This window comes from Sapajus apella, unplaced genomic scaffold, assembly GCF_009761245.1.
Source record: "Sapajus apella isolate SASKATOON/1434 unplaced genomic scaffold, GSC_monkey_1.0 scaffold5, whole genome shotgun sequence".
In the NCBI taxonomy this organism is placed as follows: Eukaryota; Metazoa; Chordata; class Mammalia; order Primates; family Cebidae; genus Sapajus; species Sapajus apella.
In genome coordinates this window covers 49,616,916-49,642,542 of record NW_022436945.1, presented here as the reverse complement: position 1 = coordinate 49,642,542, position 25,627 = coordinate 49,616,916, and the positions used below count along the sequence as shown (strand labels likewise).

The window sequence follows — 25,627 nt, the reverse complement described above, 5'->3', positions numbered from 1 at the left end:
TTTTTTTTTTTTGAGACGGAGTTTTGCTCTTGTTACCCAGGCTGGAGTGCAATGGCGCGATCTCGGCTCACCGCAACCTCCGCCTCCTGGGTTCAGGCAATTCTCCTACCTCAGCCTCCTGAGTAGCTGGGATTACAGGCACGCGACACCATGCCCAGCTAATTTTTTGTAGTTTTAGTAGAGATGGGGTTTCACCGTGTTGACCAGGATGTTCTCGATCTCTTGACCTCGTGATCCACCCGCCTCGGCCTCCCAAAGTGCTGGGATTACAGGCGTGAGCCACCGCGCCCGGCCTAGAAATTCATTTTCTAAATGCTCCCTCATCATGAAATTTTAATGTGACAAAAGCATTGCATATATACTGTATGCATACATATGCCTTATACATAAACAGAGTAAGAATTTTTTTTTGACTGTGTCGCATGCACGTTTTAAGAGTATAAGCTTTGGTATCTGATTGATTTGGGTTCAGATCCTTGACTCAGACTTCTTAGGGTTTTTAATGGGAATAAAAATTGTACAGCGTTGTAAGAATTGCCAACAATATAAATAAAGCATCTGGCGTTTATTAAATTCTTGGTAAATAGTGGGTTGGTAAATGTAACCTCTTGGGAAACTATCTCTACCTTGATGATTTTATACACACACAATATGAACAACAAGGAATATGCTTAGATGTATTGAGAAAGAGGTGAGTCTGCAGCACTGTCACAAAGGTGCACAAATACTGAGAGACTACTGAGGAAATGGTCCCCATCAGTGACTCTCAGGTGAGAACAGTGGGCCTTGGGTTTCAGCACAGCCTGGGCAATTGGAATGCAGGGCCCCTAAGATTCCATGACACCCCCACCTTCTAATTCTGTTATTGCAACTGCAGACGGTTACCTGGCACGCTGGCTCTGACCTCCCTCACTCTTGTCAGAGGCAGAGCTACAGGCAGTGTCTTCGGCTCTGAGCTCAGGCATCCTAAACGCTGTTTTTGCTGTTAAGGATTCTAAAGTGCTGTGGGGTGTTGATTAAGTTCTTCACAACCGTAAGTCAACAATTCCAGCTGTTGTCAACCCTCAGTCCTGACTAAACCTAGATGATTTCACTAGTTCTTGATTCATCATGTGCTTGGGTTTCTTTCCCCCAGTCCCTGTTTGAACTCTCCTGACGCAAACATCAGCATAGTGGTAACTGCCGCTCATTTGTTCCATGACAGGGCAGAGATGAAAATCCTAGAAATCAATGACGAATTGCGCTCCAAGCTTGCAGATAGCCAACGGCAATTTGAAGACCTCAAGGAGAAATTTCTTATAAGTCAAGCTACTGCCTACTCTCTGGCCAAGCAACTCAACAAATACAGTAAGTTCTACAGATTCAACATCACGAAAGTGATGAATCAGCACCTGTCTTCTCTCTGAGATACTGAACAGTCTCTTCATCAAAATTAATTTCATCCTTTCCTTAGTTCTAGGAAAACATAAATGGGTATTTTCACTTCATTGTGTTAAGGATGGAAAACAGAGGCACAACGTATTTGGTAACTTTCCACGTTAGCAGTCTGATGTGAGGTGGGACCACAGTTAAAATCCTGCTTACTGACCTCTGACACAGGCACAGAACCACTTGCTTTTCTCAGCAAGATGCTCAATCATGTTTACGAGAATGCTCTCTGTACCCTAGAAGATCCTGCAGACAAATAACATCTAGTCTGTTGGTCTAAAGGCCTGGAACTCATGAACTGCCATTCCGTTTAAGCTTCTTTGGGACCCAATAGGCAAATCTCTCTTCAGGGAACCCCGGGCAAAACGTAGCAATAATACAGACTACCTGCTCTAAGGAGCTTAAAGAGGAGACTGCTCCCAATACTAACGGTGGCATCCATAAGTAACAGCATGAAGAGCAGGCAGTACCCTGGGGAGAGGGAAGTCCTGCTTCCTGGGGCACAGGCTCTTTCTGTAAAGAGGAATAAAGACGGCATGTAAGACATTGGGGAGGTAGCAGTGTTGTGTGCAGAGCAGGAAGCTTGGGCCAGTCTCCTGGGCTCCATCCAAGTGGCCTATATTCTCTGTGCCTCAGTTTCCTCATCTATTCATTGCCTATTATAATACCTAACTCTCTAAATTGCTGCAATAAATTACATGACATGTTTCTTCTAAATCTCCTAGAACAATTCTTGGCACAGAGTAAACACTATCTATCAGTTCTTCATCCTACTGTTTCTAACTTAATTCAAATATTTTTAGTATTTCATCATATTTCTATGATGGCCTCAGGATCTTATGCCTCATATTTTATGCAATTATATTCAGATATGATTTTTTAAATCATTTGATATACATATGCTTGAAATTCCCAGTACCAGGGAATCCGTGAGTCCCATAGTCCTAAGGGCCTTTCCTACTATACAAGATATCACTGCTTCATGTCCCAGTAGAGTGTTTGACAGGAGAGGCTGCAAGGCTTGGGAAAGTGTCCCAGGATTCATAGCTAGACCTTGGGGGCTATGAATTCTGACTCTGCCTCATCCCAGGTGAATCATCCTGTCAAGTTACTTGATGTATCATTGAGTTTATTTTTCCCATCTTTAAGTTGGAGAGTGTCAGATGCCAGCAGGTTGGGAGGTTGATAATAACAAATGAAAAAGCACTCGCTACAATCTTGTACTGGGGATGCTTTTGTCCTTGGTATAGACACTTCCATCTGTCCTGTGGGCAGTGACCACAACAGCCTGTCCAGCCTTCCGCTGAGGCAGGCATGACTGTCTCTTCTCAGAGTGTGAAGAGGACAAAGACATCATAGACTCTGTGCTGAGGGATGAAGTGCAGTTCATAGAGGAGAAGCTGGCAGAGAAGCTCAGGTAAGCTGAGGAGCTCAGGTGAGCAGATGCCGTGGGGACAGGCAGGTGGGCAGGAATGTGATCTCTGAGGTGCAGCAGTTCAGCTGGGAGAAGCAGGAGCTAAGCTGGGCCAGGACAAGTGCAGGCATTTACATGGCAGGCATATTTCACACACACACTCAGAAAACAGAACAGTAATCTTAGCAAGTTATGGGTTGCAGTTGTTTCTTGAGCTTTGTTTTCTCTTCTTAAAACAACTAATTGTTGAGTTGAAATCTGCGTATCCAAAATTCATAAAAAGAAAATGAACCACCCAGCAGCATTTAATACTCTCAAAATAGTGTGTGATCACCACCCATTTACTATTAGTCAGAGTCACCTCCGGACTGACAGTTTAGGACTCCTGAGCATCCTAAGGATGTTTCTCCTGTTAAAGACTCTAAAGTGCTGTGGGGTGTGATTAAGTTCTTCGCAACTGTAAGTCAACAATTCCAGCTTTGTCATCACTCAGTCCTGACTAAACCTAGTTGATTTCACTAGTTTTTGATCCATCATGTGCTTGGGTTTCTTCTCCCCAGTCCCTGTTTCAACTCTCCTGACACAAACATCAGCATAATGGTAACTGCCGCTCATTTGTCCCATGACAGGGCAGAGATGAAAATCCTAGAAACCAAGGAGGAATTGCGCTCCCAGCTGGAAGAGAGCCAACAGCAGTTTGAAGATCTCAAGGAGAAATTTCTTATAAGTCAAGCTACTGCCTACTCTCTGGCCAAGCAACTCAACAAATACAGTAAGTTCTACAGATTCAACATCACGAAACTGATGAATCAGCACCTGTCTTCTCTCTGAGATACTGAACAGTCTCTTCATCAAAATTAATTTCATCCTTTCCTTAGTTCTAGGAAAACAAAATGGGTATTTTCACTTCATTGTGTTAAGAATGGAAAACAGAGGCACAACATATTTATCAACTTTTCCACCAGGGACTCCATGAGTCCCAGAGTCCTCAGGGCCTTTGCTACCATACAGGATATCACTGCTTCATGCCCCAGTAGAGTGTTTGACAGGAGAGGCTGCAAGGCTTGGGAAAGTGTCCCAGGATTCAGAGCCAGACCTTGGGGGCTATGAATTCTGACTCTGCCTCATCCCAGGTGAATGATTCTGTCAAGTTACTTGATGTGTCAATGAGTTTCTTTTTCCCCCATATCTAAGTTGCAAAGTGTCAGATGACAACAAGTTGGGAGGTTGATAATAAATATTGAAAAAATCCCTCACTACAATCTTGTACTGGGGATGCTGTTGTCCTTGGGATAGACACTGCCACCTGCTCTGCGGGCAGTGGCCACCTCAGCCTGTCCAGCTTTCCACTGAGGCAGGCATGACTGTCTCTTCCCAGAGTGTGAAGAGGACAAAGACATCATCGGCTCTGTGCTGAGGGATGAAGTGCAGTTCATAGAGGAGAAGGTGGCAGAGAAGGTCAGGCAAGCTGAGGAGCTCAGGTGAGCAGACACCGTGGGGACAGGAAGGTGGGCAGGGGTGTGATCTCTGAAGTGCAGCAGTTCAGCTGGGAGAAGCAGGAGCTAAGCTGGGCCAGGACATGGGCAGGCATTTCCATGGCAGGCACATTTCAGACACACACTCATAGAACAGAACAGTAATCTTAGCGAGTTATGGGTTGCAGTTGGTTCTTGAGCTTTGTTTTCTCTTCTTAAGACACCTAATTGTTGAGTTGAAATCTGCGTATCCAAAATTCATTTAAAGAAAATGAACCACCCAGCAGCATTTAATACACTCAAAATGGTGTGTAGTCACCGCCCATTTGCTCTTAGAGTCCCCTCCAGACTTACCGCAGCAAGTCATTCGTTCAATCAATGTTGCCTTCTTGACCTGCCATTCCCTTCTTCTTTCATCTTTCCAATTCACCCCATCTGCACCTGGCCACATTTCTCTGCACCGCCCTGTTTCCAGTCACTGCAAGATGCACTATGTGAATTTTCACATAGAAATTTCCATGGCCAAAGTGAGGAGCTAAAAGGACATCCCCTTGAAACTGACTTAAGAAGACAATGACTTTTGGTTACAGAAGAAATAAATGAATCTAAAATCATGGAGGATCTTACAGGAGCTCTCTCTGATATAGGGGAAGCCTTTGTGCATATAAGTACAATATATATGTATACATGTATATTTTAATGGAATCTCATTTCTGTCACCGAAGCCGGAGTGTAGTCACACAATCTCAGCTAACTGCAACCCCTGCTTCCAGGGTTCAAGCGATTCCCCTGTCACAGCCTCCTGAGTAGCTGGGACGACAGGCATGCACCATCATGCCTGGCTAGATTTTGTATTTTTTGTAGAGACAGGGTTTCACCATGTTGGCAAGGCTGGGTTTGAACTCTTGACCTCAGGTAATGTGCCTGCCTCAGACTCCCAAAGTGCTAGGATTATAGGTGTGAACCACCATTCCCTGGCAAATATACATATACACCTACCTATATATATATATATATATATATATATATATATATATATATGGTGTGTTTATTCATATATATATATATATATATATATGTATGTATGTATGTATATAGATGTTGTACACAGGCATTTCCCCAAACATGTTGTGACCTTCTACTTGTAAGGCTCCTTGAGGACATTCTCACATAACCCTCCCTTGCAGTATTAGAACTTATGACTCATCATTTTCTGTTATTAAACGTTCTCTGCTATCTCACCGTAGGCAGTATAAAGACCTGGTTCACTCTCAGGCAAAAGAGCTGACCCAGTTACGGGAGAAGTTACGGGAAGCGAGAGACGCCTCCTGCTCACTGTATCAGCATTTGAAGGCCCTCCTCACTCCTGGTGACCCTGACAAGTCCCAGGGTCAGGACCTCCATGTGCAGCTGGCTGAGGGGCACAGGCTCGCAGAGCATCTTGTCAACAAGCTCAGCCCAGGTAAGGTGGACACAGGCCCTAAGGACACACAGCCCCAGGCTTATAAAAGTCCCCAGACCTCCACACCTCCACAATGACACTTTTATGGGTAATGTCTCTTTCCACTAAATATTTGTAGCCATGACGTGACCAGGACTTCCTGGGCAAAAACAGAAATGTGTAACCCATGGGGTTGAAGGTCACAGGATTGCAAATGTCCCCTCATTTCTTGCTGGAACATGGTCTTTGGGGCAAGAGGCAGCATCTGTCCAGTTTTAAAGGACAGGAAGGAGGCTGTGACAGGAGGAAGCTTGTTAGAGTAAAAAGAGCCCTGCACTAAGAATGAAGGTTCCCAGGCTCTATCTTCAGCAATGACTTTAACAACTGTGAGGAACTGATTAATTTATCCATCCTGAGTTCCTGTCTCTAAATCTGTAAAGGCAGACCAACTGTCTCTTGCAATCAAATGTGGAAACACTTACGACTATATTTCATGATGAGATAAAGCCCCTTGCTGTGTGGTGTTGGAGAAGGCAATTGATGTGGGGGCATTTGGTGGTAGGAAGTGGTCTAGACTGGAGCACCCCCCATGGAGAAAGTGTCCCTGGGTAGCACTGTGGAAGTCACTTGGAGGGCCCATGATGTCCCCGATGTATGTGGGACATGAAGTCCCCGGAGTATTGTGGGACAAGTTTGTTTGTCCTGTCCTAAGAGAAAGATACAGGTTGTAATGCAAGCTGTGACAGTATGCACAGCCTGTGCCTGGGTATCAGAAGAGTGGCAGGATTGGGAAGACAGCTGGTGAAGCTTAGAGAGAGGCAGGACAAGCCTCCAGTCATCTGGGGAGCAAGAAGTCTTTTCAATATTTGGCCTCATCATGATGGTGACCCTCCAGGTCAGAAGCACATTCCATCATGGGTCAGGAGAACATGCCAGGGCATATTTTAGAGATAAACAGGAGAGTTTTCAGTACAATGCAGACCCATACATGGATGTTCATGTCTCAGTGCACATAGGGCTGAGTGTGCTTCCAGTGGGTGAAGTGGGAAATATCTGAATAGACGCTTTTGTATTTGTAGAAAGTGATGAAGATGAAGATGAAGATGAAGATGTTACAGATGAGGAGGTCGAGGAAGCACAGCAATCACCTGCCCCCAGGTAACACTGAATAATCAGGAGCGGGTAATGGGTGGTAAAATATGAAAGAGATCTCAGAAAGAACACAGGTGGGTGAAGGTAGTCACAGATTGTAGATACAGGATACAGACAGCTGCAGAGTGAACTGATTTCATGTACTTATCAACAAGGAAATAACCCTGTTAACATGCTTGACTATTGTCTTCATGGCACCTGTAAGCATGACCCTTGATATCCTCACTAACCCTAGGGACTTCCTGCACACAGAGAGGGACCTGTCCTCCCCTGTAGTGAAGCCAGGATGAGATGGAAAGCCGCTTTCCTCATGGTTGTCCTTAGACTGGTGTTAGGGAAGATAAATAACAAACAGACAACAAGCAGAGGAATTAGGAAGCACCTACCAAAGTTAAACACCAAGAAAAGTGCACAGGAAAACTTTACATTTCACATCACAATGTTAGAGTAAAAAAACATCTACAAGGCACGCCACCTCCGGGGCCTACAAAGGCTCAGAAACCTGTATTCCCTTGACCACAGCATGTTTAATACAACCCAGCTTAGATGCACGGTGTGGCAGCTCTCTTTGGTTCTGTGTGAGTGCTGTGAAGACTGTACCATACAGAAGCAGCTGAGCCTCTGCCTTCCTCAGCTCCTGTCTGTCCAGTGCAATGAACCCCAGCTGCTCTCTTCCTCTCTGGTTCCCAAGGCAGCCGTGCTCTGTTGCAGATAGAGGAGGATTTCCTGTTCTGTCTTCAATGGAACCTCCCCTTTGCTTTCTGGGACCACTACCTTACGCCTCCCATCAAAACCAGCTGGGAACTCCTGGGCTCCAATCCCTCATGGTTTAATGTTTGTCATCTCTATCCCATCTGGCTCATCAGGGGGTTGCAGAATGCTGAGGAAAAGGAAGTACCTCAGGACTCACTGGAGGAATGTGCTGTCCCTCGTTCAAACAGCCACAGCGCTTCTGACTCCAACCAGCCTCTCAGGAGTGCCAAAGTCACATTTGAGGGAGACAAAGTCGACCCTGCTCTGGTTGTAGATAGTGAATGCTCTCAGGATGAAGGGGAGGAAACTCCAAACTTTCTCCCAGGTAGCCTCTATATTCTTTGTCCCTCATACCTCTGTCTAGGCTAAGGAAGATCAATTCTGAGGACAGGCTGTATACAAACCTATTGATTTGAATTGGAAACTAGGATGAAGCTGTGGGCAGTGACTCACATCTGTAATTTCAGCACTTTGGGAGGCCCAGGTGGGTGGATTACTTGAGTTCAAGTGTTCAAGATGAGCTTGGGAAATGTGGTAAAATCCATCTTTACAACGGATACAAAAAATTACCCAGGCAAGCTGGTTCACACCTGCAATCCCAACTACTCCAGAGCATGAGGTAGGAGAACCATCTGTGCACAGGAAGGTGAGGCTGCAGTGAGGCATGACTGCACCACTGCACTCCACCCTGGGTGACAGAGAGAGACGCTGTGTCAAAAGTAAGAGAAGGAAGGAAGGAAGAAAGGAAGGAAGGAAGGAAGGAAGGAAGGAAGGAAGGAAGGAAGGAAGGAAGGAAGGAGGGAGGGAAGGAAAGAAGGCTGGAGGGGGAGTGAAGGAAGGAAGAGAAGGAGAAAAGGAGGGAGGGGAGGAGAGAGGGAGGGAGGGAGGACTAGGATGGAATATTTAATATAAATACAAGAGGGTCAGATAGCTTTCCAATTCTCCCTGGCCCCAATATCAGGAAAGTGGGCCATAGGCAGGTGGGACAAGTTCATAGCCACCTGTGTACAAAAGGTGTACAGGAGGTATCTGTCATGCTGCCTAGCTCAGTTCCAATGTCTCTTGTCACCTCTAATGATGTAATTTGTGCCCCTGCACAATGTCCATGGAGTTGCTATGCTTGTCCAAAGACACTGTCGAAGACAGCCTTGTCCATATATCTAACGATGTTGTTTCCCTGGTGTCATTCTTTTCAGCGTCAGTCTTGGTCTCCTATGAGTCAGCTTGTCTTAGCTAGGCAATCACCCTGATACCAGAAGAAATATAAATTTCTCTTAGATTTCAACCACCAGAATATATAGTGAGATAAATCAGTATTGCAGCAACACTTCTGAAGAATAGTTAGGGCCATTTTTGAAGACCATGGGGGAAAAGTTTTGTTTAACTGTTTACACAGAGTTAGGTCAGAGGATATGTGATTAAGATCTATTAGATGAGGGGGACTCTGTCCCATGGGTCTGGAAAGTAGGCTCATCTACTCCTGAAAAGACTTGACCTAGAGCACATTAGAATCTTCCTGTCAGAATATCACATTCTTACACTGAGGATATTGATGTCGCTGTGCTATGACTGGACACTGATTTGGTCTTATGTGAAGGGTGATTTGCTTACTGTGACCTGCTCTTCTAAATTTCTTTACAGGGAATCAAAAGGATCATGAGGAAGAGGAAGGGAAAGCTCCAGTGTCCCCAAGGTAACTGTGGACTTGTGGGCCGTTAGCTCAATATTGACACCTGGAGACCACGGATCCAGGAGAAAATCAGATGGGAAGTGATGAATAGAACAATCTCATCTATACATCCAACTGCAAATCACCCCTTTAACAAAGTTGTCTTCTTTATTGTGGTACTTAAATAGGTTTCATTTCCTATTCACTCTCAAGCATAGAAACCCACAATCAGTTGAGCCAGGTGAACTGTACAAGCTCAGAGATTTCCTGATCTCACCTTATGTCTGCCTCTTTGGCATTACCATGTTTGCAAGTATTTGATAGTCGGAAAGGGAATGAAACTAGCTCATGTCATGCTCACAGTTTTGAGAACAAGTGATGTTGAGGATAAAGGAACTCTTTCTGTGAAGATTCAAGAACCTGTATTCAATTGGCCTCTGATACTAGTTTCAACAAAATGCGTGTAGAAGGGCTGAAAGCACTGTGTCCTGGCAGTTTTCCACAGGGATCCCTCCATCTCATTACACTAAAGCTCATTGTCTGCACAGTGCACTGAGCACATGCCGCTGTGCCTCCTGCTTGAGACAGGGAAGGATGGTTATGTCTCTCTGAGGGCACTGTACTTGTCTTCCTCTGGCCTCTCCTGTGGTCCTCCCTATGGAACCAGCTAGCTGCATTCGTATTGGTCCTGTCCAGTGTTTATGCTCTGTGCTCTTTACTCCAGGCTGAGCCAGGAGCTGCCAGAGGTACAGGAGCAGGAAGTCCCAGAGGACTCCTTGGATGAAATTTACTTGACTCCTTCAGTTCAACGTGACATGTCTGACTGCCACCAGCCTTATAGCAGCACCTTGTGGTCATTGGATGATGAGCTCACATGCTCTGCTCTGGATGTAGCCTGTGAGTACTCCAGCCTGAAGGTCACAAAGCTCCAGTGTCTTCCCAGGCAGCCTCCACATGTTTTCTTTCTGCATCTTGTGCTGCTGAGACAGACTGTCAATGCAACCAGGTCATCTACACTGAGCCTGTTTTCAATCGGGCTCTGGGACCCAGCTATGATCATGTACATCCAGAGGATGAAACTTCCTCTACTCTTGTCCAAAGTAACTCCTCTGTCACCTGGCTCCTTCTTACAAGAGCAGGCTGTGGGCATGAAAGCTGGAAAGGGGTTAGGGCTTTTAGCAAGTTCTTGCCCACAGGAGCTCATCTAGATATATTGGCACAACAAATCTACTTCTTTAAGATCTGGAATCTCTCCTTTCTGAAATTAAGTTCCTAACTACATGCCTTCAACAGTGTCATTATATCTTCTCTGGACACCCACACATGCAGGGCAGTTTTGCACAACTATGTCACATTAGGGACACCTAGCCCTGGAACCTCAGCCCATGTCAACATCCACAGTCACACACAGGAAAGGTGACATCATCTGCTTTTACCTGATGTCTGTCGGCGTGGCCTAGGTCAGTGAAAGACTTTAGAGAGAAGCAGGAAAAGCAGGGATAGGTGTCTAGGAGCACTAAACAAGGGAAAACTGAGACCGTTCCTACTGAAGCCCTTTCTCCTTATAGCTCCCACCCAGGAGACCTGTTCCCAAGGGACTTGACGTGGAGACTTGAGCTACTACCTATCAGAGGTGCAGGCTTCACAGACAGAGCTGGAACCAAGTACTGGGTTGCCAATTTCTCTGGGACTACATCTGGATCAAGGGTTCGACTGTGGAAATGGCTCAGCCACATGGGGCCTTTCCTCCACCACCTGCAGCTTCACAGCCAATGCTGATTCTGGGACCCAATGTCCCTTTCAAGGTAAGGAAGGAAAGGGGATAGGAAGCTCTAATCCAGATCTTGGTGGTCTTGGTGCTATGAGTTTAGGAGAGAATGGGGCCTCTTCATGCTCACTCAGGGTCCAGTTGAAATCCATGATGCTCCAACCCAGTGAGGTGAGAGCAAGCCTGGGGCTTAGGACAAAATCTGCTCTCAGGTCGTAGGTTTGCCACTTTCTGGTGGTTCACTCTCGCCAAGGATTTTGTCTTTTGGGGATGTAAATCTCTGTTTCCTCATCGGAGCTACCTAAAAAATAGTATCTACCTGTAATCATTGTTGAGAGTATTAATTACTATATTTTCCAAAGGGCCTGATTCAGTAACAATTGCTCGATAAACCTGTAAATACCTCTTATCTAATCCACTTGTCTTTCTGCCAAATTTACATTTAGAAAGTGACTTCACAACTATGCCTTCTCTGAGGTAGAGCAATTGTGATGCTCTCTGTTTTCCAGAGGCCCCTCTTCCCTTTGTTTCTCACACATACTCCTCTGCCAGTTTGCTTCCTCTTCTTCCCATCCCTCATGAAACCAGATCTCCACTATCAGGCACTTTCAGTGACAATCTATGAGGCACATTCAGTAACAGTGTAAATCCTGGGCCCACAAGTCAGTCTCATCACATGTCCAGCTCCTTCTTCTCAGTATTTTCTGCTGTTTTTGAAAACAAAGGGCAACCCCCAAGTAGAAAGTATTCACATCAGTCTCTTTTATGAAAATCCATTTAGTTCATCACCTCTACTCATGTCCATGGCCATGTCCTCAGTTTCCATCTCACAGAAATCACTTCTGCTCAGATTTCCTTAAAACCCTGGGCAGTGTTCATTGTCACTCTCTGTTCCTCTCAATATCTCCTCCTGGAGCCCCTGGGGCTGCCACATGCTGATTTGTCAAGTCATGCCCTCAGCAGAGGAATGAGGGGAGCCCTGTCGTCAGGAGGAGGGAGGGTCACGTGAGTAAATGGGCACTATATGGGCCCGTGGAGAGGACACATGTTAGCCGCTCAGCAGGTGTCAGGGGATGCGCAGTCCCTGACACTTGCCATGATAAGTTATTTAAACTGATTTCTTCCCACTGGAATCTCCTTTGCTTATCTAGCGATTCTCACAACGCCGGCCAAGAGTCACGCCACTGGCTCAGACACAGCCTCTCCTACTCACATTCCCTGGAGTCCAGAGCCTGATCAGGCTCCAGGTGAGAGGACAGAGGGAATGCTTTTGTCTCATTCATATTTTCCTTCAGCTGGTGATTTCTCCTGCTTTCTAATAGGACATTTGTTTCTCCCACACCTTTTCTTCCTCAGTGTTCTCATGCTTCTAATTATTTTTAATTTCAATAAACCAGAATAGTGATTATAATGTTAGGTTCAATATCTCCCATATTCCTGTATAATACATTTTCATTGGATTATGTAGAGATGTATAAATTGATGTCATTTATAACATATATGTATTTGGTGTGCATGGTACATAGGGTGTATATGTATATGCAATAGACCTTATAATGATTCCAGTTTTGTAAATGCTCCAGGTTTAGGCTTCAGGAGTTCTTTTCTCTCATCAGCTGCTGCAACCTATGTCTGGTCTCAACTCTGTGTCCCATGAGCTGCCACCCTGCCAGCCCCTTCCATCCCCATCTGCTCTTTAGACTCAGCTCTGATTTGACTTTCACTTTTTTAATCTCTTTCCTCCCCAAAGCACAGGCTACAGACAGGGGGTTTCCTTCCTTTTGCCTTATCTACCTTGAAGCTATTTGTGTTTCTTAATACTGCGTTTCTTGAATATTTTTGTGAATCAGGAGTGCCTTGGCCTCCTGACAAACTTGTCCTTTCTGGGTAATGGAAGAAAGATCAACAAAAAGAAAATATTAAAGTCACTCTATTGGCTTCCCCCACACTGGGGACTTTCTTGTCCAAGGACACATTCCTGATTTGACATCCTTTGATTGGAAGAGAAAGTCACAGTAAGATCATGGATGCCAGGGGATGCCATGTCGCTTTGTTTTCAGAACTGGTTTTAGAGCCCTCTGTTGGGAGGAAGAACCCTCCACAGCTGAAAGATGATGCACTCGAAGGCTCAGCGGACAACACACAATGGTCTCAAGTCACTGGCCACATTCATGCCTCAAGTGTTTGGAAACCCAAGATGATTAAAAGAAAACTCCGGTGCAGCAAGTGGATTCCCTACCCTCCACGCTTACAGTGCAGAGGTAATCACATCTGTGACTCTTAACTGCACTCACTTCCTATTTCTCTCTGTGTGTGGTGACAGCTCATTCTCCCTCTGCTTTTTCTCTTCCATTTTTTCTCTCCAGTGGCTGCTGTAATCATTGTCTGGTCTTAACTGTGTACCCCATGGTCTCCCACCCTGCGAGGCCTTTTCTGTCCCCATCTCCTCACTGCTCTCTGAACTCTGCTCTATTCCTTATTCTGCTATGTTGAGAGTCTCTCTCAGATCCAAAGGAGAGCCAGACCTCCTTGTCCTCATCCACATCCACAGTTTAAGCTGCTGAACACGGGTTTCTTTGACTGGAATTGCACACTCTCCTGGGAAATCCACCTTTCCTCCCAGCATCCCCAACTCCATTGTCTCCTTCTGCAGGGAGTATTCCTTAATGCATCATTTACACATAGGTTTTCCTCTTGTGTCTTCTTTGGAACAACACTACTAAGTTAACATTTAATTGTCTCTTGTTCATCTCAATCAGAGGTGTCAAAACTTAGCATAAAGAACCCAAATTAGAAAATGAAATTAGAACATGCGTCATGGGTGGGAGTTCCCTTTCGCCCTGAAATCAGGTTTGTCTTCAGCTCCAGATGTGCAGCCACTGCCAAGGTCGATGGAGTTGCTAGGGACTCGGTGTTCTCACCTCATGGAATCATTTGAGCTGACATTAGGTAGGGAGGGACTTCTAGGATTGAATATTTAATACAGATGTCGGTGGGTGAGAGAACTTTCCGCTTCTCCCTGGTCCCAATATCAGGTTACTGGACCACAGGCAGGTCGGACAAATTCATAGCCACTTGTGTACAGCAGTTGTACAGGTGGTAAATGTGAGGTCTCCTAGCTTGGTTCCTATGTCTTTTGTCACCTGTAATGATGTAATTTGTTCCCCTTTACAATGTCCACGAGGTTTCTGTGCTTGTCCAAGAACACTATCGAAGATAGACAGCCTTGCCTACATATATAACAATGTTGTTTCCCTGCTTTCATTCTTCTCAGCCTGTCTTAGTCTTCTTTGAGTCAGCTTGTCTTAGCTAGGCAGTCACCTTGATACCAGGAGAAATATAAGTTTCTCTAACAATTGATCAACCAGGATATATGACCAGATAAATCAGTATTGCAACAAAATTTCTGATGGGTAGTTATGGCCATTTTTGAATATCATGAGGGGAAAGTTTTGTTTGCACACAGTTAGGTCAGATGATATGTGATTAACATGTATATTACATGAGGGAGATTCTGTCACATGGGTCTGGAAAGCAGGCTCATCTACTTCTGACAAGACTTGATCTAGAGTGCGTTAGAACCTTCCTGTCAGAATATCACATTCTTACACTGGGAATATTGATGTCTGTGTTCTATGACTGCACACTAATTTGGTCTTTTGTGAAGTGGGATTTGCTTACTGTGACCTGCTCTTCTGAAATTTCTTCCAGGAAATCAAAAGGATCATGAGGAAGAGGAAGGGAAAGCTCCAGTGCCCCCCAGGTAACTGTGGATTTGTGGGCTATTAGATCAATTACCACCTGGAGACCACGGATCCAGGAGAAAATTGGATGGGAACTGATGAACAGAACAATCTCATCCATCCATCCAACTGCAAATTACCCATTTAACAAAGTTGTCTTCTTTACTGTGGTACTTAAGTGGGTTTCAAGAGATTTCTTGATCTCACCTCATGTCTGCCTCTTTGGCATTATCATGTTTGCAAGGATTTGATAGAAGGAAAATGAATGAAAGTAGCTCATGTCATGCTTACAGTTTTAAGAAAAGTGATGTTGAGGATAAAGGAACTCTTTCTGTGAAGATTAAAGAACCTGTATTCAATTGGGCTCTGATACTACTTTCAACAAAATGTATGCAGAAGTGCTGAATGCACTGTGTCCTGGCAGTTTCCGACAGGGATCCCTCCGTCTCCCTCCTCCCCAGCTCATTGTCCGCCAAGTGCACTGAGACCTGCTGCTCTGTCTCCTGCTTGAGACAGGGAAGGACGGTTAGGAAGTCCCTGTATTGGCTTCCTCTGACCTCTGCTGTGGTCCTCCCTATGGAACCAGCTGGGTGCAGTGGTTTTGGTCCTTTCCAGTGTTTATCTTTTGTCTTCTTTACTCCAGGCTGAGCCAGGAGCTGCCAGATGTAAACGAGCAGGAAGTCCCAGAGGACTCCTTGGATGAAATTTACTTGACTCCTTCAGTTCACCATGACCTGTCTGACTGCCACGATCCTGATAGCTGCAGCTTGATCTCATTGGATGATCAGCTCACATACTCTGCTCTGGATTTACCATGTGAGTACTCCAGCCTGAACGTCATACAGCTCCAGTGTCTTCCTAAGCAGCCTCCACATGTTTTCTTTCTACATCTCGTGCTGCTGAGACAGGCTGTCAATGCAGGCAGGCCATCTACACTGAGCCTGTTTTGAATCTGGCTCTGGGACCCAGCTATGATCACGTACATCCAGAGGGTGAAACTTCCTCTACTCCTGTCCCAAGTGACCCCTCTGTCACCTGGCTCCTTCCTACAAGAGGAGGCTGTGGGCATGAAAGCTGGAAAGGGGTTAGGGCTTTTAGCAAGTTCTTGCCCACAGTAGCTCATCTGGATATATTTACCCAATAAACCTTCTTCTTAATATCTGGAATCTCTCCTTTCTGAAATTATGTTCCTAACTACATGCCTTCAACAGTGCCATTATCTCTTCTCTGGCCACCCACACATGCAGGCTGTTTTACACAACTATTTCATTTCAGGGACACCCTAGCCCTGGAACCCCAGTCCCTGTCACTGTCCCCAGGCACAGACAGAAAAGGTGACATTGCTTGCATTTACATGATGTCTGTCCCTGTGTCCTGGTTCACTGGATGGCTTTCGTGAGAAGCAGGGACAGCAAAGATGGGTGTTCTGGTTGCATTTAACAATGGAAAACCTGAGACCGTTCCTACTGATGCCCCTTCTCCTTTCAGCTCCTACCCAGGAGACCTGTCTCCAAGGGACTTGCAGTGGATACTTGATCTACTACCTGTCAGAGGTGCAGGCTTCACAGGCACAACCGGAGCCAAGCACCCCAGTACCCATTTGCCTTGGACTACAGCCGGATCAAGGGGTCGACTCTGGGAATGGCTTTGCCAGGCAGGGCGTTTCCTCCACTGCCTGCAGCTTCACAGCCAATGCTGACTCTGGGACCCAATGTCCCTCTCAAGGTAGGAAAGGAAAGGGATTAGGAAGGTGTAATCCAGGTCTTGGTGGTCACGGTGCTATGGGTGGAGAAGAGACTGGGGCCTTTCCGTGCTCACTCATGGTCAAGTTGAAATCCATGATCATCCAACCCAGTGAGGTGAGAAAGAGACTGGGGTGTAGGAGAAAATCTGCTTTCAGGTCCTGCATGTACCTCTTTCTGGTTGTTCACTTTGGCCAAAGATTTTGTCTTTTGGGGATGTAAATCTCTGTTTCATCATCGGAGCTGCCTAAAAAATAGCATCTATCTGTAATCATTGTTGAGAGTATTAATTATTATAATTTCCAAAGGGCCTGATTCAATATCAATAGCTCAATAAACCTGTAAATAGCTGTTATCTAATCCACTGGCCTTTCTGCCAAATATACATTCAGAAATTGACTTCACAGAGGTAGAGCAATTGCCTTCTCTGAGGTTTAGCAGTTGTGACCCTCTCTGTTTTCTAGAGGCCCCTCTTCCCTTCGTTTCTCACACATACTCCTCTGCCAGTTTTCTTCCTCTTCTTCCCCATCCCTCATGAAGCCAAATCTCCAGTATCAGGCACTTTCAGTGACAATCTATGAGGCACATTCAGTAACAGTGTAAAGTCTGAGCCCAGGAGTCAATCTCATGTCATGTCCAGCCCTTTGTTCTCCCTATTTTCTGCTCTTTTTGAAAGCAAGGGCTGCTTTCACACAGAAACTATTCACATCATTCTCGTTTATGAAAATCCATTTAGTTCATCCTCTTCACTCATGTTTACAATAATGTCCTCAATTTCCAACTCACAGAACCCACTTCTGCTCAGATTTCCTTAATGACCTGGGTTGTGTTCATTCTCACTCTCCATCCCACTCAATATCACCTCCTGGAGCTTTTGAGGCTGCCTGCTCCTCATCTGTCAGGGGATGTCCACAGGTGAAGAATGAGGGTACCCCTTCAGGAGGAGGGATGGTCACATGAAATAACAAGCATTATCTGGGTCCATGGAGAGGACACATGGATGGTGCTCAGTGGTTGTCAGGAGATGTGAAGTCCCTTACAAGGTCCATGAGGTTTCTGTGCTTGTCCACGGCCACTGTGGAAGACAGCCTTGCCCACATGTTTAAAGATGTTGTTTCACTGCTTTCATTCTTCTCAGCCTGTCTTAGTCTCCATGGAGTCAGCTTGTCTTAGCTAGGCAGTCACCTTGATACCAGGAGAAATATAAGTTTCTCTAACAATTGATCAACTAGGATACATGACCAGATAAATCAGTATTGCAGAAACATTTTTTAAGGGTAGTTATGGCCATTTTTGAAGACCATGAGGGGAATGATTTGTTTGCACACACTTAGGTCAGGTGATATGTGATTAAGATTTATATTACATGAGGGAGATTCTGTCCCATGGGTCTGGAAAGCAGGCTCATCTACTTCTGACAAGACTTGATCCAGAGCACATTAGAACCTTCCTGTCAGATTATCACATTCTTACACTGGGAATATTGATGTCTCTCTTGTATGACTGCACACTAATTTGGTCTTTTGTGAAGTGTGATTTACTTACTGTGACCTGCTTTTCTGAAATTATTTACAGGAAATGAAAAGGATCATGAGGAAGAGGAAGGGAAAGCTCCAGTGCCCCCCAGGTAACTGTGGATTTGTGGGCTATTAGATCGATTACCACCTGGAGACCATGGATCCTGGAGAAAATTGGATGGGAACTAATGAACAGAACAATCTCATCCATCCATCCAACTGCAAATTACCCCTTTAACAGTGTTGTCTTCTTTATTGTGGTACTTAAATGGGTTTCAACTTCTTAATCCCTCTCAAGCATAGGAACCCACAATCAGTTGAGCCAGGTGAGCTGACCAAACTCAGAGATTTCCTGATCTCACCTCATGTCTGCCTCTTTGGCATTATCATGTTTGCAAGGATTTGATAGAAGGAAAGTGAATGAAAGTAGCTCATGTCATGCTCACAGTTTTAAGAAAAGTGATGTTGAGGATAAAGGAACTCTTTCTGTGAAGATTAAAGAACCTGTATTCAATTGGGCTCTGATACTAGTTTCAACAAAATGTGCACAGAAGTGCTGAATGCACTGTGTCCTGGCAGTTTCCGACAGGGATCCCTCCATCTCCTTCCTCCCCAGCTCATTGTCCACCGAGTACACTGAGCCCTGCTGTTCTGTCTCCTGCTAGAGACAGGGAAGGATGGTTATGAAGGCCCTGTATTGGCTTCCTCTGGCCTCTGCTGTAGTCCTCGCTATGGATCCAGCTGGGTGCAGTGGTTTTGTCCCTGTCCAGTGTTTATCTTTTGTCTTCTTTACTCTAGGCTGAGCCAGGAGCTGCCAGACGTAAATGAGCAGGAAGTCCCAGAGGACTCCTTGGATGAAATTTACTTGACTCCTTCAGTTCACCATGACCTGTCTGACTACCACCAGCCTTACAGTGGCACCTTGGCCTCATTGGGTGATGAGCTCACATGGTCTGCTCTGGATGTAGCCTGTGAGTACTCCAGCCTGAACGTCATACAGCTCCAGTGTCTTCCTAGGCAACCTCCACATGTTTTCTTTCTGCATCTTGTACTGCGGAGACAGGTTGTCAATGCAGGCAGGCTATCTACACTAAGCCTGGTTTGAATCTGGCTCTGGGATCCAGCTATGATCACGTACATCCAGAGGGTGAAACTTCCTCTACTCCTGTCCCAAGTGACCCCTTTGTCACCTGGCTCCTTCCTACAAGAGCAGGCTGTGGGCATGAAAGCTGGAAGGGGTTGGGGCTTTTAGCAAGTTCTTGCCCACAGTAGCTCATCTGGATATATTTACCCAATAAACCTTCTTCTTAATATCTGGAATCTCTCCTTCTGAAATTACGTTCCTAACTACATCCCTTCAACAGTGCCATTATCTCTTCTCTGGCCACCTACACATGCAGGCTGTTTTACACAACTATTTCACTTCAGGGACACCCTAGCCCTGGAACCCCAGTCCCTGTCAATGTCCCTAGGCACAGACAGAAAAGGTGACATTGCTTGCATTTACATGATGTCTGTCCCTGTGGCCTGGTTCACTGGATGGCTTTAGTGAGAAGCAGGGACAGCAAAGATGGGTGTTCTTTGTGCGTTTAACAATGGAAAACCTTAGACCGTTCCTACTGATGCCCCTTCTCCTTTCAGCTCCTACCCAGGAGACCTGTCCCCAAGGGACTTGCAGCAGAGACTTGATCTACTACCTGTCAGAGGTGCAGGCTTCACAGACACAACCGGAGCCAAGCGCCCCGGTGCCCAATTGCCTTGGACTACAGCCGGATCAAGGGGTCGACTCTGGGAATGGCTTTGCCAGGCAGGGCCTTTCCTCCTTTGCCTGCAGCTTCACAGCCAATGCTGACTCTGGGACCCAATGTCCCTCTCAAGGTAGGGAAGGAAAGGGATTAGGAAGGTCTAATCCAGGTCTTGGTGGTCACGGTGCCATGGGTGGAGGAGAGACTGGGGCCTTTCCATGCTCACTCATGGTCAAGTTGAAATCCATGTTGCTCCATCCCAGTGAGGTGAGAAAGAGCCTGGGGGTTAGGAGAAAATCTGCTCTCAGGTCCTGGGTGGACCTCTTTCTGGTGTTCACTTTTGCCAACTATTTTGTCTTTTGGGGATGTAAATCTCTGTTTCCTCATCAGACCTACCTAAAAAATAGCATCTACCTGTCACCATTGTTGAGAGTATTAATTATTATAATTTCCAAAGGGCCTGTTTCAATAAAAATTGCTCAGTAAACCTGTAAATAGCTGTTATCTAATCCACTGGTCTTTCTGCCAAATATACATTTAGAAAATGACTTCACAGACTATGCCTTCTCTGAGGTAGAGCAATTGTGACGCTCTCTGCTTTCTAGAGGCCCCTCTTCCCTTCCTTTCTCACACATACTCCTCTGCCAGTTTTCTTATTCCTCTTCCCCATCCCTTATGAAGCCAAATCTCCACTATCAGGCACTTTCACTAGTAACCTATGAGGCCCATTCAGTAACGGTGTGAAGTTTGAGCCCAGGAGTCAATCTCATGACATGTTCAGCTCTTTCTTCTCCCTATTTTCTGCTCATTTTGATAACAAAGGGCTACTTTCCCACAGAAACTATTCACATCAGTCTCTTTTTTGAAAATCCATTGAGTTCATCATCTCAGCTCATGTCTACAACCATGTCCTCAATTTCTATCTCACAGAAACCACTTCTGCTCCGATTTCTGTAAAGTCCTGGATCGTGTTCATTCTCACTCTCCATCCCACTCAATGTCACCTCCTGGAGGCTTTAGGGCTGCCTGTTCCTCATCTGTCAGGGGATGTCCACAGTTGAAGAATGAGGGTACCCCTGTCCTCAGGAGTAGGGATGATCACATGAGATAACAAGCATTAACTGTGTCCCTGGAGAGGACACATGGATGGTGCTCAGTGGTTGTCCGGAGATGTGCAGTCCCTTACAGGTGCCATGATAACTTATTTAAACTGATTTCTTCCCACTGGAATCTCCTTTGCTTCTCTATGGATTCTCACATCCCCAGCCAAGACTCACCCCGCTGGCTCACACACACTCTCACTTACTCATGTTCCCTGGAGTCCAGAGCCTGAATCCGGCTCCAGGTGAGAGGAGAGAGTGAATGTTTGTCTTATTCATATTTTCCTTCAGCTGGTGATTTCTCCTGCTTTTTAAAAGGCCATTTGTTTCTCCCACACCTTTTCTTCCTCATTGTTCTCATGCTTCTAACTTTTTTTCTATTTTAATAAACCAGAATAGTGATTAAAATGTTACATTCAATATCTCCAAAATTCCTGCATAATAGGTTTTCATTGGATTATGTACAGATATATAAATTGATGTCATTTATCACATACATTAGGTATATTTTGGGTGTATGCTACATAGGGCGTATATGTATATGCAATGCACCTTATAATGATGCAAGTTTTACAAATTCTCCAGGTTTAGGATTCCCCTGTTCGCTTCTCTCATCAGCTGCTGTAACCTCTGTCTGGTCTCACCTCTGTGTCCCATGGGCTGCCACCTTGCCAGACCCTTCCATCCCCATCTCCTCTTTGGACTCAGCTCTGATTTTACTTTTACTTTTATAATCTCTTCCCTCCCCAAAGCACAGACTACATACAGGGGATTTCCTTGCTTTTGCCTAATCGACCTTGAAGCTATTTGTGTTTCTTAATCCTGTGTTTCTTGAATATTTTTGTAGAGTCAGGAGTGCTGTGGCCTCCTGACAAACTTGTCCGTACTGAGTAATGGAAGAAAGATCAACAAAAAGAAAATATTAAGGTCACTCAATTGGCTTCCCTCACATTTTGGACTATTTTGTCCAAGGCCATATTCCTGATTTGACATCCTTTGGATGGAAGAGAAAGTCACAGTAAGATAATGGATGCCAGTGGATGCCATTGGCTGTCGTTTCGTTTTCAGAACTGGTTTTAGAGCCCTCTGTTGGGATGAAGAACCCTCCCCAACTGGAAGATGATGCACTCGAAGGCTCAGCGGACAACACACAAGGACATGAAGCCACTGAACACATTCATGCCTCAAGTGTTTTGAAATCCAAGATGATTAAAAGAAAGCTCCGGTTCAGCAAGTGGATTCCCTGGTCTTCACGCTTAGGTTGCAGAGGTAATCACATCTGTGACTCTTATCTGCACTCACTTCTTATTTCTCTCTGTCTATGGTGACAGCTCATTTTCTCACTGCTTTTACTCTTCCATTTGTTCTCTCCGGTGGCTGTTGTAACATCTGTCTGGTCTTACCTCTGTATCCCATGGTCTCACCTCTGTATCCCATGGTCTCCCACCCTGCAAGGCCTTTTCTGTCCCCATCTCCTCTTTGCTCTCTGTACTCTGCTCTATTCCTTATTCTGCTGCCTTGAGAGTCCCTCTCATGGCCACAGGAGAACCAGACCTCCTTGTCCTCATCCACGTGCATAGTTTAACCTGCTGAACACGGGTTTCTTTGACTGGAATTGCACACTCTCCTGGGAAATTTACCTTTCCTCCCAGCATCCCAACTCCATTACCTCTTTCTGCAGGGAGCATTGCCTCAATGTATCATTTTCACATAGGTTTTCTTCTTGTGGGGGCTTTGGAGCAACTCCACTAAGTTAACCCTTAATTGTCTCTTGTTCCTCTCAATGAGAAATGTCAAAGCTTAGCATAAGGAGCTCCACTTAGAAAACGAAATTAGAATCTACGTCTCAGGTGGGAGTTCCCTATCACCCTGAAATCAGATTTGTCTTCAGCTCCAGTTGTGCAGCCTCTGCCAAGGTCGATGGAGTTGCCAGGGAATCGGTGTTTTCACCTCATGGACTCATTTGAGCTGACATTAGGGAGGAAGGGAGTTATGGATGGAATATTTAACACAGATGTCAGTGGGTGAGAGAGCTTTCCACTTCTCCCTGGCCCCAATATCAGGTAACTGAACCAAAGGCAGGTGGGACAAATTCATAGCCACCTGAGTACAGGAGCTGTACAGGAGGTATCTGTGAGGCTGCCTATTTCAGTTCCTATGTCTCTTGTCACGTCTAATGATGTAATTTGTACCCCTTCACAATGTTCATGGTGTTTCTATGCTTGCCCAAGGCCACTGGCAACTTTGCCTATGTATTTGGAGATGTTGTTACCCTATTTTACTTTTCTCGGCCTCAGTCTTGGTCTTCTTTCAGTCAGCTTTTCTTAGCTATGCAGTTACCTTGATACAGCATATAAATATAAATATAAATGTAGAATATAAATGTAGAAATATAAATGTCTCTAACAACTCATCAACCAGGATATATGACGAGATAAATCATTATTGTAGCAACACCTCTGAAGGGTAGTTAGAGCCTTTTTAGAAGATCATAGGGGAAAAGTGTGTTTGCACAGACTTAAGTCGGAGGGTATGTGATTAAGATCTAACAGATGAGAGAGATTCCATTTCATGGGTCTGGAAAGCAGGGTCATCTACTTCTGACAAGACTTGATAAGGAGCGCATTAGGACCTTCCTTTCAGAATATCACATTCTTACACTGAAAATATTGATGTCCCTGTTCTATGACTGGACACTGATTTGATCTGGTGAGAAGTGTGATTTGCTTACTGTGACCTGCTCTTCTCAATTTCTTTACAGGAAACCAAAAGGATCATGAGGAAGAGGAAGGGGAAGCACCAGTGCCAACCAGGTAACCATGGATTTGTGGGCTGTTAGCTCAATAGTGACACCTGGAGACCACAAATCCAGGAGAAAATCGGATGGGAAGTGATAAATAGAACAATCTCATCCATCCATCCAACTGCAAATTACCCCATTAACAATGTTGTCTTCTTTATTGTGGTACTTAAATAAGTTAATGCTTCTCAAGCATAGGAACCCACAAACAGTTGAGCCAGGTGAACTGACTAAGCTCAGGGATATCTTGATCTCACCTGATGTCTGCCTCTTTGGCATTACCATGTTTGCAAGGATTTGATAGGATAGGGAACGAAAATAACTAATGTCATTGTCACAGTTATAAGAAAAATGATGTTGAGGATGAAGGAACACTTTCTGTGAAGATTCAAGAACCTGTATTTAATTGGCCTCTGATGCTAGTCTCAACAATATGTATGCAGAAGCGCTGAATGCACTGTGTCCTGGCAGTTTCCCACAGGGATCCCTCCATCTCCTTCCTCCCCAGCTCATTGTCTGCCCAGTGCACTGAGCCCTGCTGCTCTGTTTCCTGCTTGAGACAGGGAAAAATCGTTGTGTCTCTCTGAGGGCACTATATTGGCTTCCTCTGGCCTGTCCTGTGGTCCCCACTATGGAACCAGCTGGGTGCAGTGGTTTTGGTCCTTTCCAGTGTTTATCTTTTGTCTTCTTTACTCCAGGCTGAGCCAGAATCTGCCAGAAGTAAAGGAGCAGGAAGTCCCAGAGGACTCCTTGGATGAAATTTACTTGACTCCTTCAGTTCAACGTGACCTGTCTGACTGCCACCAGCCTTACAGTGGCACCTTGCCCTCATTGGATGATCAGCTCACATGCTCTGCTCTGGATGTAGCCTGTGAGTACTCCAGCCTGAAGCTCACAAAGCTCCAATGTCTTCTCAGGCAGCCTCCACATGTTTTCTTTTTGAAACTTGTGCTGCTGAGACACGCTGTCAATGCAGGCAGGCCATCTACACTGAGCCTGTTTTCAATCTTGCTCTGGGATCCAGTTTTGATCACATAAATCCAGAGGTTGAAACTTCCTCTACTCCTGTCCCAAGAGACTCCTCTATCATCTGGCTCCTTCTTTCAAGAGCAGGCTATGGGCATGAAAGCTGGAAAGGGGTTAGGGCTTTTAACAAGTCTTACCCACAGTAGTTCATCTAGATATATTTGTACAACAAACCTTCTTTTTTAAGGTCTGGAATCTCTCCTTTCTGATATTATGTTCCTACCTACATGCCTTCAATAAGGCAATTATCTCTTCTCTGGCCACCCACACATGTAGGCACTTTTGCACAACCATTTCACTTCAAGGGCACCCTAGCCCTGGAGCCACAGCCCATGCCAGCTTTCCCGGGCACACACAGAAAAGATGACACCACCTGCTTTTACCTCATGTCTGTCTTGTGGCCTAGGTCACAGAAAGATTATAGAGAGAAGCCTGAACAGCAGGGACGGGTGTCTAGGAGCACTTAAGAAGGGAAAACTGAGACCATTCCTACTGAAGCCCTTTCTCCTTTTAGCTCCCACCCAGGAGACCTGTTCCCAAGGGACTTGCCATGAAGACTTGACCTACTACCTGTCAGAGTTGCAGGCTTTACAGACACAGCTGGAACCAAGTACCGGGGTGCCAATTTCTCTTGGACTACACCTGGATCTAGGGTTCGACTGTGGAAATGGCTTAGCCACATTGGGCCTTTCCTCCACCACCTGCAGCTTCACAGCCAATGCTGATTCTGGGACCCAATGTCCCTTTCAAGGTAGGGAAGGAATGGGGTTAGCAAGCTCTAATCCAGGTCTTGGTGGTCTTGGTGCTATGAGTTTAGGAGAGAATGGGTCCTCTTCATGCTCACTCAGGGTCCA

General features: G+C 45.4%; 1 protein-coding gene across 1 annotated transcript in view; it reads left to right on the top strand.

Moving 5' to 3' along the window:
- LOC116545714 overlaps positions 1-25,627 on the top strand; it is a 28,432-nt gene that overhangs the window by 618 nt on the left and 2,187 nt on the right. Inside the window, 20 exon segments of the mRNA XM_032272229.1 lie at positions 1,136-1,347; positions 2,761-2,863; positions 5,565-5,779; positions 6,838-6,916; positions 7,777-7,988; positions 9,305-9,356; positions 9,551-9,645; positions 10,029-10,514; positions 12,252-12,347; positions 13,161-13,361; positions 14,812-14,863; positions 15,487-15,659; positions 16,332-16,568; positions 18,161-18,212; positions 18,901-19,073; positions 19,744-19,980; positions 22,016-22,216; positions 23,709-23,760; positions 24,446-24,618; positions 25,288-25,524. Coding sequence (XP_032128120.1) covers positions 1,136-1,347; positions 2,761-2,863; positions 5,565-5,779; positions 6,838-6,916; positions 7,777-7,988; positions 9,305-9,356; positions 9,551-9,645; positions 10,029-10,514; positions 12,252-12,347; positions 13,161-13,361; positions 14,812-14,863; positions 15,487-15,659; positions 16,332-16,568; positions 18,161-18,212; positions 18,901-19,073; positions 19,744-19,980; positions 22,016-22,216; positions 23,709-23,760; positions 24,446-24,618; positions 25,288-25,524 — 3,338 coding nt within the window.